This window comes from Paramisgurnus dabryanus, chromosome 12 (assembly GCF_030506205.2).
Source record: "Paramisgurnus dabryanus chromosome 12, PD_genome_1.1, whole genome shotgun sequence".
Taxonomy (NCBI): domain Eukaryota; kingdom Metazoa; phylum Chordata; class Actinopteri; order Cypriniformes; family Cobitidae; genus Paramisgurnus; species Paramisgurnus dabryanus.
In genome coordinates, this window is record NC_133348.1 from 6,915,821 (window position 1) to 6,933,075 (window position 17,255).

Sequence of the window (17,255 nt, forward strand, 5' to 3'; positions counted from 1 at the left end):
CACACCACAACTAATATTCCTTAATATAAATGTTGAAATTCCTCATCTGTTGATTCATTTCAGCGTTCAGATTTATTTCAGATATTGATTTTTTTAATTTAAAAATAAAAATCTATCAAATTTGATTTATTTAGCGCTTTTTACAATATTTACTTTTATGTTTTCAAAGCAGCTTTACACAAAAATAGACATAACAGATATGCGAATTAATTGATTATTAAATGTTAAATTAATACTAAGAAACTATAAACAGCAATAGAAATAAAGACGTTTGTTTGAATGCAAAGGAAATAATATATGTATTTATTATTTCAGTATATTTACTACAGTTATATTTATTAATATTTAACAAATATTTTATTTCGTTCTAGCGTCTTGTTTTGTAAAAGCAAATAAACGCGATTGAACGTCCCCGTTAGAACTACATTTCCCAGAATGCACCGTCATAAATGTACTTCCGCTTGTCCATGACTTCAAACTTCTCCGCGGCGAAACACAAACAACCATGCACGCAACTCGTGTACAGAAGATTTAATGCCGTTCGTTTCTTTTGTCACATAATGGTATGTGTGTAAATGTTACTTTTATAGTGTTATTGTTTGAGTTATTGTGATTTGTGTCTTGTAATTTGCCTTTTACCGCAGGTTAGCATGATGTGTAATAATGGAAATGCAGTTTTGTGTCCCTGATATCCCTTACAAAAAATAACCATGGTAACCAAACTTTCTGCTAATCGCGTTTGCTTCGGCTATAAGTTAGTTAATACCGTAAAACCAGTAAACTATGACGTATTATCAATTAGAATTGTATAAGCTAAAAACTTTCTTGTCACTTCGTTCATTTTACTCTTGTAACAGTGCTTTTATTGTGATTATTATATTATTATTTTATAATTATTTTTATTATTTCCGTAGTGGCTAATACAAGTTACCAAAGTTTTATTCATTGTGCTAAACTGTGGTTGCCATGTAAACATTTTGGAAAAGCAAATTTCGTGACGCCATCATCCAATGTTTAAAATAAAAAAATTTGTAATGCATACGTCATAGTTTTTGCTTTAATGGTCTGGGACAGAAAAAACAAGTGGCTTGTTCGACTTCATGCGGTGTCGTTAGAACTGACAAGCGGATGACGTCAATGTACCGCGAGACGAAACTAGACTTCATATGATTCCTCAAATCGTTCTCGCGGTACTTTGACTCATCCGCCTGTCGGTTCTTGTGGTGCCCATGCAGTCGAACAAGCCTAAAGTGAAAAGACGTAACATCTGAGGGTTTTATGACGTCAGGGGTCTTCCAAGACTAATCTGCTCACCCTTGAGTGTCGCCTCCCACTGACCAATAGGATTAAAGTGAGAGGGAAGAGGCTTAACCTATTCTTAGAGTAGGTGATGGCAATCTTCTCACAGTGAAGCGAAGAGTTACATCTACCTGTCTATTAATTTTACTCAAATTTTGTTTTTTCTCTATTTTCTGCATGACCAGGAATATCATTTTCCTTGCTGTTGGAAAAACTGACCCAAGCATGGAGCTAGGAAAAGCCAAGCTTCTGAGAACAGGGTTGAACACCCTTCACCAAGCCATTCATCCGGTGCATGGAATAGCCTGGACGGATGGTAAACAGGTCTGTCTCACGACCTTGTATTCTGTTGAAGGTGAGCCCAAGTTTGGCGACACAAATGTCATCGGACAGTTTGAACACGTTTTGGGACTCTGCTGGGGTCCCCTGTGCTGCTCCGGTTCCCCAGGCTTGCTTGCCGTACAGCATAAAAAGCACATTACGGTGTGGCAACTTCAGTTAAGTACCTCGGAACAGAACAAGCTACTGTGCACGCAGACCTGCGAGATGAGCGAGCCATTCCCGCTGTTGTCCCAGGGATGTGTCTGGCATCCAAAAATGGACATCTTAGCTGTTTTGACCAAGCGGGACGCCTCTGTTCTGTTTTCGGTGCGGGTTGATAATCGTCGGGTGAAGGCTGACATCAAGGGCGGAGGTTTGATACACTGTGCTTGTTGGACTAAAGATGGAACCCGATTGGTCGTTGCCATCAGCAGTGCGCTGCACTCATACATTTGGAATGATATTCAAAAAAGCCTGGTGGCTTGTTCCTTCTGCCCCATTTTTGACATAGGGGGAAATATCTGTGCCATCGAGTCCACCGACGAGGCGCAAGTTGCCGTAGCGACAGAACTACCCCTTGATAAAATCTGCAGACTCAATGCAGGCATCGCCTTTGACTTGTCAAACGACTCTGAATCGTCATCATCTCGGCCAGCTTCCGTTCTTGCGGTGGATGCTGACTGTTATTTAGACTCAAGAAGGAGATCATGCGATTCGGATCGCTCTGGACGTGCCTCATTTTCCGGACCCATAGATCTAACGCACATTCTCTCCAAACACCGAAAATCGGATCCAAGCCCCCTCATTCACCTGAGGCGGCGAGATCATTTGACCGGATCGGGCCAGGACTCATCCCATCTGATCTTGGTGACGTACGAACGCAAGGTCACCACCACGAGGAAAGTCAGCATCCCTGGGATCTTGGTTCCTGACATAATTGCCTTTGATCCCAGCGCAAAAACCGTTGCAGTAGCATCAAACACTTGCAACATGATTCTGGTTTATTGCATCACAGATTCCTCCATGCCCAACGTCCAACAGATTCAACTGCAAAATAATGAGAGGCCCAAAGGGGTGTGCTTCTTCACCAGCAAGATGTTGCTGTTTATGATTGGCCGGCAGAAGTCCAATGATCCTGCTTTCCTCCCCTCCTCCAACACGGACAAGTACATCTTGAAGCTGGTAGTTAAAGAGTTGGTATTCGACGAGGACTCCACCACCCCGGTTGTTCTGAAACCAGAGTCACCGAGCCAACATCATGGGATTAGACGTCATTCTGAGAACATCTCCAAAGATGAACGTTTACCAATTAGAGATCTAATTCTTCCAGGTGGCTCTGCAATTGTTTCACCAATCAGCCGAAGGAAACTCATCGAGGAGGTTCGCAGCTCAGAGCTGAGTCCTGTGGCAAGCTCGGCGGACTTCTCGGACAGAACTACATCTAGTGCCTCATCGATCACTGTGGAAAGCTACGACATGGATCACGTCAGCCGCATGACCGCGTTAGCGATAGCCGGCCAAGCCAGCCGCGATTCCAGTGGACTGTGTTCGCCCAGGTACGAGGCCTCTGAGAAATTGTTCTCCGATGCCACGTCACAGAAGAACAGCTGTCAGTCAAAAGAGAAGAACCTGGAGCAGCTCACGCAGAACATGGAGAGGATCTTCGGCCGCTTCGCTGAGGTTCAGCAGTGCCTCTCGGACATCAGAGACTTCACGCAAAATGGCAAGAAGTTGGCGTGCAGTTATCCATCTGCTTATGAACCGCAGTATGTGCACGTTACATGTCAGGTATGATGCGATATTTTTTTGTCTTTTGTAGCCCATTTATTCTGTGAAATCTAAACTTGAGCTGGATACATCTGCAGTCTTCTGGTAGTTAAAAAGAATAATCTAATGCTGCAACTAAAATCTACTGTAATTGATTTATTTGTTCAATTAGTTGGACAACGAAGGATTGATTAAATACTTGGTCCAGTGTTCCCATTGTGTGCAATGTTTATTTTCAATGTCTTTTCCTAAGGGTAGGACTGAATGAAAAACTAAGAAATGTTTGTGACCCTAAACCACAAAATCAGTCATAAGGAAGGGTCAATTTTTTGTTGTGAAAGTTGAATAAATAAGCTTTTGTTAGGACAATATTTGGTCGCGATACAACTATAAAAATCTAGAATCTGAGGGTGCAAAAAATCTAAATATTGAGAAATATTGAAATATTGAGAACCTTTAAAGTTGTCCAAATCTTATACAAAATAAAAGTAATTATTGCATAATATATAAGTTTGATATGTGTGTAAATACATTTAAGGATTTTTTTATTTAAATATTTTTTTTTATTTATATATAATTTAGAATATATAAAAATATAAATAAATATATATACACATGTAAATGTTTCTTAAATACATACATGAATGTGGGTATTGATATATACATAATAATTACACACAGCACAAACTCATGTTATGCAAAAAATTACTTTTATTTTGTATGAGATTAATCTATGCCAAGCTCTAAAATATTTATTTATTATTATTATTATTATTATTATTATTACTATTTATTTTAGGAAATTGCTAAATATCTTCATGGAACATGATCATTACCTAATATCCTAATGATTTTTGCTATTGCTGCAAATATACCCGTGTGACTTATGTATTGCGATATACGATATGCGCTATGATAATGCTTCATTTTTGTAAATTAATAATAATAATAATAAATAAACAATAAAATAATAAATGAATAATAAAGATATGTAAAAAAAAATATTAAACTTACGTTTTAAACTATGACTCTCTCTCTCCCTAATCTCCTCTATCTGCATCAACCTTGGCTTAGACTCTGACTTTACGTATGTTTTTGAAGTTTTAAAATCATTCAAACCATTGCAATATATTGTGTGTTGGCAAAAAAAATTATAATTTTGAAATATCTTGCAGCCCTAGCTCTTGGTTTTTATTTGTTTAGTTTATAAGTAGCAAGTAGTAGGAGCTAAAATGTGCTAAAGTGTATTTTTTGCCAGCAAGATAATATGAAGAGGAGACCCATAGTGCCTGACAACTTTAGACACCTCAATATTTTTCCTCAATCTTCTCAAATGTCTTGTTACTCAAATCCATATTGAGGCTTCACAAAGCCCATTTAACTCTTACTCGAACCATCAGGTGTCACACCATCCCATAATTCTCACTGGAGTACAAAACTGTCAGAAGATGTCAGATTGGAGTGAATCTGTTTATCGTGGCATACCTTAAGAGAATAGTGAGGCCTAATCCATATATCATCCAGTGAATTAAATGAAAAGTTCACCCAAAAATTAAAATTAGCCTATATTTTACTCAACCTTAAGCCATCCTAGGTGTATATGACTTTCTCCTTTCAGCCAAACACAGTCAGAGTTTTAATAATCATTATCCTGGCTCATTACAGCTTTATAATGGCATTGGATAGTGCCCCAGTTTTAAAGCTCCAAAAAAGTGCATCCATCAATCGAAAACTAATTCATACAGTTATAAAATGTCTTCTGAGGTAAAGCAATGGGTTTTTGTACTGTTGGGTCAGAGGTCAGCTTTCCGCCTGACATCCACTCTCTTGTGAACACACATACAGCCAAAGTTTATAAAGTTTAAAGGACAAGTTCGGTATTTTACACTTAAAGCCAGGTTTTCAGATTGTTTATGATGAACTGAAATTTGGACATATGATGCTGGCCTGAGAATTTTCGGGTGTTTGTTGCATCACCCCCCACCTCTACAATGGGTGTATAGGTGCACTGGAACAGTCCTTCCTAAAATGCATTAAACTTTCGTTTACAAAGACGTGAAACTCACCGAGTGGCCAGGGGTGTTCACTGAAATGCTCTCACAAAAATCTATCCAATGCCATTATAAAGCTGAAATAAGTCAGGATATTTTTAACTGTGTTTATCAGAAAGAAGAAACACCTAGGATAGCATGAGAGTAAAAAATGGTTGAACTATTGGGTAAACAATACACTGTTGTGTTAATATGCTAATGAGTCAATGACATGACGTTAATTATTTTGTGTCTGTATGGTTTAATTAAATGTAAAAGGGTTAAAATTTCAAAATAAATTTGCAGATTACTTGCATACATTCTCTTTTTCGAGGATCAAGTCTAAAATTTCTGGTTTTATTTCATTTTGAAAGAATATCTGGGGGATAATTGCAAAAATGTCAATGTGGTGTAACCTGATTGTGTCAGTTGGTGTAACTAGTATTTTTTTTTTATTAAAATATAAATATATTCATAAAAAAATGTGGAATAAAATATAATCGTCTAGTTTAGTGTAATATAATTTTTTTACCTACATTTTTACATCATTTGTCAAAGATTATTTAGAAAACAGAGCTTTTTTCAGCATATGTCTGGACAAATATTAAAATTTACATTTAGTAATAACTAAAAATGTATTTTTGTGTGAGATTTTAAATATATATATATATATATAATTTTTTTTTGGTGATTATGCTAACATGCCATCAAGGTGGATCAAATATTTAATATTTCTCATTCTTTGGCGCAATTGGCGGTTACGCCATTTGACATTTTCAGGTCCATTCAGTCTTAACTTTCATAAAAATTGTGCAAATGTAATAAAACTAGGGGTGGCACGGTCCATGAAAAAAATCCGAACCGTTCGGTTCGCTTGTCTCGGTTCGGAGCGCGTGTGTACCGCACGGTTCAACGGTTCATGGCATGCGCAATGTAGTCTCATGCCCTGTATGTGACCTCAGATAGCGTGTTTCCCTTTCGCGCGAAAGAAGAGATGACTCGTTTGGAGTATAAGTACTGCAGGTTATATTACGTGTAGAAATGGCAAGTGGGAGAGAAAAGGAAGTCTGCCCGCAGTTGGAGGATGCGCCAGCGTCGTATAAGTTTGGTGTGTGGAAACATATTTTTATTTCATGTTACTTATGATGACAGCGGAAATAAAACAACAGATTGAACTGCAGTCTATGGGTTGAATATTCTCCAACAGCCACAGGAGATCGCCTTCTCTCCGACCATTTATCTGAGGTACTGAACACTGTTTTACGTCTTTTCATATTCAGCGCTATTTTTAGCCTTTCATTGATAAAATTAAAGCGGCTGATTTCCGCGTAGTTTCATTTTGCTAGCGTGTGAAAGTTGCGCGATCTTATTTCAGAAATTGCCCCTCAAAGTAATCAGGACAGAAGTGGTCAAAAGTGGACAAAAGAGACGGATTTAAATATTACAGGTGCAAAGGTTATGTTTCTCTCTCGTCCACATAAACTCTCAGTATTAAAGCAGCCTCTCAGTGATAAATCTAAGAGCTACACTGAAGTTGGCATTTTAATAAATGCAAGTTATCTTTGTGTGCTAAAAATGCACATAAAGTTTATGTAGATGGCAATACACATTCTCTTTTTTGCCAATTAAATGAAAAGCATGTTGAAATCATCAATGTCTTCTCTCTTGCTCTATCAAAATCTCATCTGGCTTTCCTCAGAGATGGTCCAATGTGCTTAAAGTCAAATTCAGTTTGTGCATGATTACATGATATAACTTTTTTAATGATGTATCCTAAATTATGGATAATTAATACATTAATAAGATAATACATTTCTGGGGTGTGAAAAATGTAAAGAAAAAATAACAACAAGAACCGTACTGAACCGTGAACCGTGACCATAGAACCGTGATACGAACCGAACCGAGGGTTTTGTGAACCGTGCCACCCCTAAATAAAACCAACATAAATATTCTATGTGCATTAGGGATGCACCGATACCACTTTTTTTGGAATACGAGTACTTGCATTTCAGTACTTGCCGATACGGATACCGAGTACTTAATAAAAAAAAACATCATTTAAATTTACAAGTAACAGCCATATAATTTAACAAAAAAACAAAGGACTAGCTTTCCAGTTTGTTGTAAACTCTGCCTCTTTGAACAACACGAGGCATTAACCCCTTACACGCCGCTCAAACATAGACATTTCTCAGACCGTGGTATCGATTCCAGGTATCGGGGGACTTTTAACGAGTACTTTAGAAAATGTGGTATCGAGGCCGATACCAGTATCCGTGCATCCCTAATGTGCATTGAAATATACCTGATGCATGCTTTAAAAACAAGTTTTTTTTTTTACGATTTTTGAATTTCTCTTCTTGCAAAACCGTTTTTGTCACTGACCCTAATACTGTACATGTTTCTTTCTGCAGAAACAGTTGTCAGAGAACGTTTATACAGACGAGAGAAGGCCCGTCTTGTTGTGTGGAGGAAAGATCTGTCTCCGGGTCCTCCAGGAGCTCTTCAGCCTGACGGTTGTGGAGATGATGCATGGTATGTCTAAATAAAGTGTTGTTATTTATCTATCAAGGAGATCTTCTAAAAAAAAAACGTATAACCATGATAAGCAGTAATCGATTAGCTTTAGAGATTTGTATTTGATTGATTAAAACATGATTGCATCAATAAACTGATGCATTGCATGCACATTTTGGAAAATAGTGCAGTTTCTGACATCTGTCCGAGGTGACATTTTAATTTAGCAGATTTACTCAAATGTGTCCTACCCAAATCTTTTGGATAACAACAGATTGGATCAATTAATATTACAGGGCGTGTAAACCATCGACCGTGTTTTCATTTGTTGGAAGACAGATGCTTTGGCATCGCTTAATTGTCAATGCCCGAAATAGGAAGCTATTATGAGCTGCAATCGGATTAAAGGGTTTTAGTTTTAATCTGCTTGCAGCCTTTTGTTCCACGCATCTCTCCAGCTGATGTTCACAAGTCTCAATGCTCAGTTGACAGTGCATTTGTATTGTTTGTTTGTATGAATATGTAATGCTCTTGTTTGAATATTTGACACATTAAGTGACTGTGTTTATCTTCTCATCGCAGGTCACATGTGGCTCGTCTTGGTGTCTGATGCAGATGGTTTTGTTCCACTTATATTTAAACACAAGGACGAGCTTACCATTAGAAATGCAAAGAGGAAATCTCCTATAGGACCACCCAGTGATGATTTACCCCCCGAAAGTCCACAATCTCCCAGTTCAGAAACATAACAATAATATATCATCTCATTTGAACTTAACTTGATATTGGTGACTGACGCCAAGGAATATTCAGGGAATATTATTTTTAACTTTGCTCTTTACCGGATGTTGGTACCTTTGTGATATGTGACCGTTGTATATGGAAAGCAAGGACAGTAATAGATTTCAGAAAAAGTATTTGAGTGCCTGTTTGATTATTATGCTCAAAAGTTGTCCCATATTTTACCGGGACTGTAATGTGTGACCCTGGACCACAAAACCAGTCATAAGTATCATGGGTATATTTGTAGCAATAGTTAAAAATACATTGTTTGGGTCAAAATTATCGATTGTTTCATGCCAAAAATCATTAGGATATAAGGTAAAGATCATGTTCCATAAAGATATTTTTTCAATATCCTACCGTAAATATATCAAAAAATATGTATTTATTTATTTATTTAGAAAAGGGACAGTGTACATTAATTAACATTCATAAATGTACCCAAATTAGCCCTAGGGCTAGTTTTCATTGGTAGTCCCTTTGCCAGATGTTATTATGCTCCAAACAAAAAAAACTGGTAAAACATTACAACAATCATAAAACTAAAATTAATGAAAACCTCTTTGAAATACAAATTATATATATACACACACAATAAAAAACATTTAAGTTAAAAGTATTAAATATGAATGATCATGTCTATACTAAATTTAATATTAGAAGTAGTACTCATTACAGTACTATTTATTTATCATTAGTAATATGTGTTGCTAAGAGCTTTATTTGGACAACTTCAAAGGCGATTTTCTTAATATTTAAATTTTAGATATTTTAGAAGTTTAAGGTTTTATAAAGAACAAATAACATACAAAAGATGACATTAAAAAAAAGGAAAAAACATGGGCTGCCTCATACGTACAAAAGATATAAATAAATATTCACCATTTAGTAGATGCATATCAATGGGAGATTTGCAAGAAAAGTCATAATAAAAAAAAATCAAGATGGGTCCCCATGAATATTTAGATTTTTTTGTACTTTCAGATTTTCAAATAGTTGTATCTCGGCCAAAAATTGCCCTATCCCAATGAAAAGCTTATTTATTATATACATTTCAAAAAATTTATTTTGGGTTTTTGGTTTTGTGGTCCTGGGTCACAAATGATGATATAAGAATCATGGTAACACTTACAATAAGATTCATTAGTTAACATAAGTTTATGTATTAACTAACATAAACAATAAGCAATACATTTGTTACAGTATTTATTAATCTTTGTTAATGTTAGTTAACAGAAATAAAGCTGTTAATTGTTTGTTCATGTTAGTTTACAGTGCGTTAAAAAATGTTAAAAAGATTTTAAGTATTAGTAATTGTTGAAATTTACATGAACACAGATTAATAAATGCTGTATAAGTGCAGTTCATAACTAGTTCATGTTAACTAATGAACCTTATTGTAAATGTTACCGAAATCATTAATAGTTAACATTTGGTTTGGCTTCCAAAGTAACCACCCTTACAGAAACTGTAAAAAATCAATTAATTTGACCAGAAAACTTACATATCTTCCTTTATGCAATTTCATTTTGCATTTTCAAGTGCGTTATAAAGAAATGTAAACACTGATGTGTGGTGATGTTAAATGACTGCTGACAAAGAACTGAACATCATCCAATTCATATAATTAAACTTTTATTATGTTTTTTATTATATATTTTTAAATTATTAATAAGAAATATGCTGAAGCTATGTGAACCAGCACAAGTTTAATAACTCATCTGATAATATGTCAAATATAAAAACAACTTATAAAATATATTATGAGTAAATCTTTGCTGATATAATGATATATGTTTCATTTAGATGCAGTAATGTATGTGGCTATATGTTTATGTGAAATGACAACTGAAGGAAACTGAAATGTTTACAGTCAAACATATAAAATCTCTTTCACAGTGTAATGTACACTAACACAACTCATTCCAGCATTAAACTGAAATATCAAGATCGTTACACGCCGCTCAGATTAGATCAGCTCGGAGAGATTTGCAGCTAATGCTCTGCTTTCTGAAAAACACACATAAACAATATATATTAATAAAGTATCATATATAACATTTATAAATTACCCTTATATACATGTTGTTCAAACTAATTAAAAAGGTGAGCAATTAATGTTCAGAATATGAATTATACCTGAGCTCCTCTAAGGCGAGTTTGTTTCGTAACCTGACGTCCTCACTGATGGGGTAAACCAGCAGGATTATGAGACCTATGATGATGCAAGCCACCGGTGCAGCACTGATCAGCAGTTTCAGTGTAAAGACCACTGGGGGAGGCTGTTTGCACGCTCCTGTGTTATAACCAGCAAACCTGCAACAGTGCCATTGACAACATAAACTCAACGTCAGCACCATGACCCTGTTTTATTTATTTTTATATCTATAATATATCTTATTTTATATCTATAATGTTCCTGTATAACGTTAGATCAGTGGTAGAGCATTGCATTTGCAGCGCAAAAGGTCATGGGTTCGAACTACTGATCTATATAAATTTTTTTTTTTTTTTTTACTGATCTATATAAATGACTGGATTGCGCATAGAACGCTTGACGTAACTGCGTGAGGTGAAGCTAGCGCAAAGTTCGAGCCGCCATCTTGGTATACCCAACCGGCAGAGAGCGTCATTGACTTCCATTCAAAATCATGATCAAAATTGACCCCCTTTACAGCGTATCAGTTACACAAGGGTAATTTTTAGGATATGTGTACGTTAATTATTTGTTAATTCTGGTGTTATTTGCAATGTTTTGTTTTAATCGGGCAGGATAATGGATTTATAAAAAACCGTTAAGGTGAGTGTGTCTGTGCATTTGTTAATGACACGGGTATAAATAAAGTTTTTTTGATATTCAGCTACACTGTGACGGTCAGCGTTATATCTCTAAATAAGTTTAGGTAACTTGTAAGATTAGATAACATAACATAATTACAAAACTAATTATTGCATGCACATACTGTACAAAGCATGATTATTTATTTAGATTTCAGAATGAGCATGTTTATTGTCATTAATACTAAATATGCTGCGGTCTGTCTGCTGATCTGATACTGTAATAAAGATGAATGTATAATAACTGATTAAAACGCAAAATGTACAACTTTCAATAAATAACTATTTACATGCTTTGGACGTTTTTGTTGTAATAATGTACAGGGTACTTCACATATAAAAACGAAGACGAGTAAAGTGATGTTTTATCATTAAAATCTGATAACGTCCATTGATTTAATAGAACGTTTGGGTATACCAACATGGCGGCGCGGTGGCTTCACAAGTGTGACGTCATGCGCAATCCAGTCATTTATATAGATCAGTGGTTCGAACCCAGGAGTACTGTAGCTTGTAATGCACTGTAAGCCGCTTTGGATAAAAGCGTTTGCCAAATGCATAAATAAATAAAAATAATAATTGTTCAACCTAAATTGCTCAAATAAAAAATAAACTTTTTGGTTGCATGCAAACTACCGAACCCCTAAGGTGACATTGGAGTAAAACAAATTTAAAGTTTAGTTTCATGTGCTCACGTGAAACGTTCATGTGCTCACACGAAACCTTGATGTGCTGAATTCTTTTTTAAGTTTAGTTTCACGCGCGCACATGAAAGTTTAACGTGAGCACGCGATAGTTTCAAGTGAGCACACGAAAGTAAATGTGGTAGTTTCACGTGCGCACGCGAAAGTAAACGTGATAGTTTCACGTGCGCAGGCAAAACTAAACTTTATTTAATTTTTGCTCCATGTCACCTTAGGGGCTCCGTAGCAATCCACTGAGGCTATGTTTACATTAATGCGTTTATCCTTTAAAACGCGTTACTTTTGCTACGTTTACGCCTTTCATCTACACTACATCACCGTTTTCGACCCTCATAAACGGATTCGTTCGCAAACGCTGAAGACCCCGTAAATGAACATAGACGGAGTCTTATGTAAACGAACAGCTGATGTTAACGTGACAGCGCATCATTTTCAAAGTAAAAATTATTTTATTCATGTAAATGTTGGTTTGTTACGGAGGTTTTGCCAAAAATAGTAAACATCTACCAACCAGCTATTATAAACGCTATATCGGATAGTTTTAACATGTATCCTTATAGATAATGTCTGTTTTATATGAATGTTTGAGTATTGTTGGGTTTAATGTGTTTATGTTTTGTTTAAATGTAGTTAGCTTATGAAAGATAGACTGTAATTTTAAATGCCATATAGGCGTTGCAAAGGCCAATATGAAGGGAGAATTGTAATGGGTCAGGCATTATTTTCCAGTTTAATGTAAGTTTTGTTTGCTACTTTAAAATGAATTTCGTTTCAGATAATTTGTCTCTTAATTTTAATCGATGTTTTGTTGATAAGTTTTGTGAATATAAATTAATAAAAACAATAAACTCAACGTCATTAATATATAATGCTCGTTCAGGCGCTTGGCTTTTAGCTATTTGTGTGTTGCTAGCGGAGGACGTGCACGGACCTCGCACACTTTTAAAAATTAATTCAATAAGCATTTCTGGTAAAGGCTAAAGCAATACTTCACCTCTTACTATGTTTGATTGAAGTTTGAATTTGCTGATTTATTTTTGCTTCAAGTTCGCTACTGTTCAGTAGCCTACTGTTCACTTGAATGCTTTCTTTTTAAATCATAAAGACCTTTCTGTTTAGTTATAAAATAAAAATTAACCTATTAATCATATTAATATGTTGTAGGGGGGAGCTAGAACAGTATAAGTGTTTATGTTTTGTTTAAATTTAGTTAGCTTACGAAAGATAGACTGTAATTTTAAATGCCATATAGGCGTTGTAAAGGCTAATATGAAGGGAGAATTGTAATGGGTCAGAAATTATTTTCCAGTTTAATGTAAGTTTTGTTTGCTACTTTAAAATTAATTTCGTTTCAGATAATTTGTCTCTTAATTTGAATCGATGTTTTGTTGATAAGTTTTGTGAATATAAATTAATAAAAACAATAAACTCATCGTCATTAATATATAATGCTCTTTTAGGCGTTGCGCTTTTAGCTATTTGTGTGTTGCTAGCGGAGGACGTGCACGGACCTCGCACACTTTTAAAAATTAATGCAATAAGCATTTCTGGTAGGCTAAATTAATACTTCACCTCTTACTATGTTTGATTGAAGTTTGCATTTACTAAAATTTATTTTTTGCTTCAAGTTCGCTACTGTTTAGTACTGTTCACTTGAATGCTTTCTTTTTAAATCATAAAGACATTTCTGTTTAGTTATAAAATAAAAATTAACGTATTAATCATATTAATATGTTGTAGGGGGTAGATAGAGCAGTATAAGACTTTCCCAAACACATTTTTATAGGTTAAAAAATAGTGTCTGTTGTAGTGGCCGGCAAAGGATCTAGCTATGAATTTTTGTCAATATCGCACACCCCTAGGCTGCGTAAACGTGCAGGTAAGCTATTATTAGAGTAATAAGTTATTTTACACTTTTATGCGCATGCCCAGTTACATGATTGGTCATGTTTCATGCGTTTATGGTGGTGTATAGTGTGGATGAAGATTCTTTTTAAAATGCCAGTATAAACGAGGATCGTTTTCATTTTAAAATGCCGTTTTAAAACGCAAATGCTCTAATGTAAACATGGCCTGAATGGGCTTAATGCTTCTGGACACATGGCACAAGAAACGATTGTGTTCAAATGCCGCCTGGTTTATTTTTTTACAGAGATATGTATGCAAATTCATGTAAAACATCAATATTGCAGTCAATAGTATAAACATCCTTTGTTTGTGGTCACCCCTTAGACAAAAAAAATCTAAACCATGTATTATTTCACTTTAAATAATATAAGTGTTAGGTGTGACCTCACTGTAAACACAGCGTGGAGACTCCGAGAGAAATCCCAGCTGCAAACTTGGTAAAGAAAGCATATAGAGAGTAAAAGATCGCCTCGTGCCCCTTTGAGGTGCGGTTTGCCACTCTGAAATCATCCACCACATCTGGTAACATTGACCTGAGCGACAGGAAAAACATGACACATTTATCATTCAGCATTTACCACTTCACTTCCATAAAGTTCAATCCCTTCTGTGGACGACATATAAAAACTGCAGTTTACTAAATTTGGGACTTCTCCAATTAACGTGTATCTTTAAAAACCAAAAAATAGCATGACCTTACCATGAAACCTGTCATTTAAAGAAAGCTGGGTTATTAAACCTATATATCAAAGTCTGGCTGGTTTAAATAAACAAGCAGTCGTCCAGGGCTCTTTATAGATCACCCCATGGCTTTTTAATGCTGTATGGTTGCTAGGGTGATGCTGGGTGGTTTTTAATCACACTACTATCCCTTGTATCGCAATTTCTTTTTATCCAAAGACATGGCTCACATTCTTCCTTCAATGTACGTTTTATTTTAAATGCTTCAAAGTTTTATTTTCTTATTTTTTAATATTGTAACATCATACAGTATTTTGGAAGACTTACCATGGCAACAAGAGAGACGCAGCCACACTTAGTCCAGATGATACGGCCACAACATAAGCCACTATCAGATTAGGGACAAACACCAGCATCAGTATGAAGGGTACAATCCACTGAAAATAACACAAACAATAAACAACAGCATTAAAGGGATAGTTCACTTTAAAATGAAAATTCTGTCATCATTTACTCATCCTCATGTTGATGGTATGAAAAATATTTTGAAAGTATTGTGATAAATTATGAAGAAAATATTTTGATAAATGATGGTAAGCACACGGTTGATGGTACCCATTGAATTCCATCATATTTTTTTATTCCTACTATGAAAGTGATTGGTCACTATCTGCTGTGTGTTTACCATCATTTCTCAAAATATCTTATTTTGTGTTCATCACAAAAAAGAAATTCATACAGGTTTACAACAACATGAGGATGACGAGTAAATGATGACAGAATTTTCATTTTAAAGTGAACTATCCTATCCCTTTAATGGCATGATACACATGACAAGGCATTTAAGCTTTATGTTTTTATGTTTGACCTAAACAATGTATTTTTATTGTTTTATTCCTTAGTATTGACCAACAATGTTTAAAATGATGTGCAAGCTCATAAGACGAGAGCCCCATCATGATGCCCACAATGTTGAGATCACATGATCAGCGGAGTTCTGTTTACTTTAATATTTACAATCATTGGTAAAAATACAAATAATCTAAAAGAAGACGAAGGTCCGTTTGAAAAACACTTGAGTAAACACTTTAAGTAACACTTACCGTTATGCCGCAGAAAGCTGCTGTCTTCTTCCCAAACTTCTCCAGGAACCACTGCCAGAACGGAATGCTGACTGCAGCTGACATCTGGGTTCAAAATAGATTTCATAATAATCACTAAATGCACTTTACCTATTTCTCAGGTTATCAGTTGTAAAAACCCTGATCTTTTAAATAACATTTGATTAATGTATTATAATGCATATTGTCTATTTAATTCTATTTAATAATTACACTGCAAAAATGATTTTCAAGAAAAAAGATTTTAGTATTTTTGTCTTGTTTTTAGTAAAAATATCTAAAAATTCTTAAATTAAGATGCTTTTTCTTGATGAGTAAAACGACCCAAGAGAAAACGTCTAGTTTTTAGACCAAAAATATCAAATTTAAGTGATTTTGTGCATAAAACAAGCAACAAATCTGCCAATGGGGTAAGCAAAAAAATCTTGAATTTTTCTTGGATTTAGTGTTTAAGGAAAATGTTAAAGATTGTTTTGCTTACCCCATTGGCAGATTTTTTTGCTTGTTTTATTCACAAAATCACTTAAATTTGATTTTTTTGGGTCGTTTTGCTCATCAAGAAAAAGCATCTTAATTTAAAAAAAATTGATATTTTTACTGAAAACAAGACAAAAATACTAAAAAAATTTTTTTTTTTTAAATAATTTTTGCAGCGTAAAGACTCAAGGAGCAAATCAAATGTTGGCTTGTTGTAAAGCAAACATTGTTAAGAAAAAAACTGTATCATTACAGTTCACAGAAAAAAACCATTCTGTAATTTAGGGATTTTCATATTGACCGGTTAACCGTTAAAGGTGCATGATTTCTGAAAAACACTTTGGAAAAGGGTGTCGGGCCGAGTACTAAAACACACTTGTAACCAATCAGCAGTAAGGGGCGTGTCTACTAACCGACATCGTTGCCTGGGTTGCGTATGTGTGGGGCGGGTCTAACAAAAGAAGGTCCAGCTTCTATTGGGGTAGGTGCGTGTTTGTTTAGGTGATTTTAAATGTCAACATTGGCTTTCAGAGATCATGCACCCTGCCTTTATCCAAAGGAAAGAATTTATCGGAAAATCAACTAAAATTAACATCCCTATACTGTCATTGTTTAGTACTTATGTATACATGTATTTTTTCTGCTGAATACAAATTATATTAAAAAAAAAATTGTAAAACCAAGCAGATCTGGAGCACCATTGACTTCCATGGTAGGAAAAAATAATAATACCATGGAAGTGAATGGTGCCCGAGATCTGTTTGGTTATTAACTTTTAAAAATATCTTCATTTGTGTTCAGAAATT

The 17,255-nt window shown here is 35.1% G+C and overlaps 2 protein-coding genes across 3 annotated transcripts in view; one reads left to right on the forward strand and one right to left on the reverse strand.

Moving 5' to 3' along the window:
- Positions 1 to 466: 466 nt before the first annotated feature.
- Positions 467 to 9,295, forward strand: wdcp (WD repeat and coiled coil containing). 2 transcript variants are annotated; one of them, XM_065256335.1, is made up of 4 exons: positions 467 to 563; positions 1,485 to 3,408; positions 7,835 to 7,955; positions 8,520 to 9,295. In XM_065256335.1, exons 2-4 carry the CDS (start codon positions 1,525 to 1,527, stop codon positions 8,684 to 8,686), a joined length of 2,172 nt encoding a protein of 723 aa, XP_065112407.1. In that variant the 5' UTR covers positions 467 to 563; positions 1,485 to 1,524; the 3' UTR covers positions 8,687 to 9,295. The 2 variants fall into 2 exon arrangements, with proteins under 2 accessions (XP_065112407.1, XP_065112406.1); XM_065256334.1 differs by lacking the exon at positions 467 to 563 and having other exon boundaries at positions 1,477 to 3,408.
- Positions 9,296 to 9,332: 37 nt separating this feature from the next.
- The window catches only part of mfsd2b (MFSD2 lysolipid transporter B, sphingolipid), a 28,947-nt gene continuing 21,024 nt past the window's right edge, over positions 9,333 to 17,255 (reverse strand). Inside the window, exons 10-14 of the mRNA XM_065256336.2 lie at positions 15,955 to 16,038; positions 15,179 to 15,288; positions 14,560 to 14,703; positions 10,860 to 11,036; positions 9,333 to 10,730 (exon numbers count right to left, since the gene is read on the reverse strand). Coding sequence (XP_065112408.1) covers positions 10,685 to 10,730; positions 10,860 to 11,036; positions 14,560 to 14,703; positions 15,179 to 15,288; positions 15,955 to 16,038 — 561 coding nt within the window. The 3' untranslated portion in view covers positions 9,333 to 10,684. The remainder of the gene's footprint in view (positions 10,731 to 10,859; positions 11,037 to 14,559; positions 14,704 to 15,178; positions 15,289 to 15,954; positions 16,039 to 17,255) is intronic.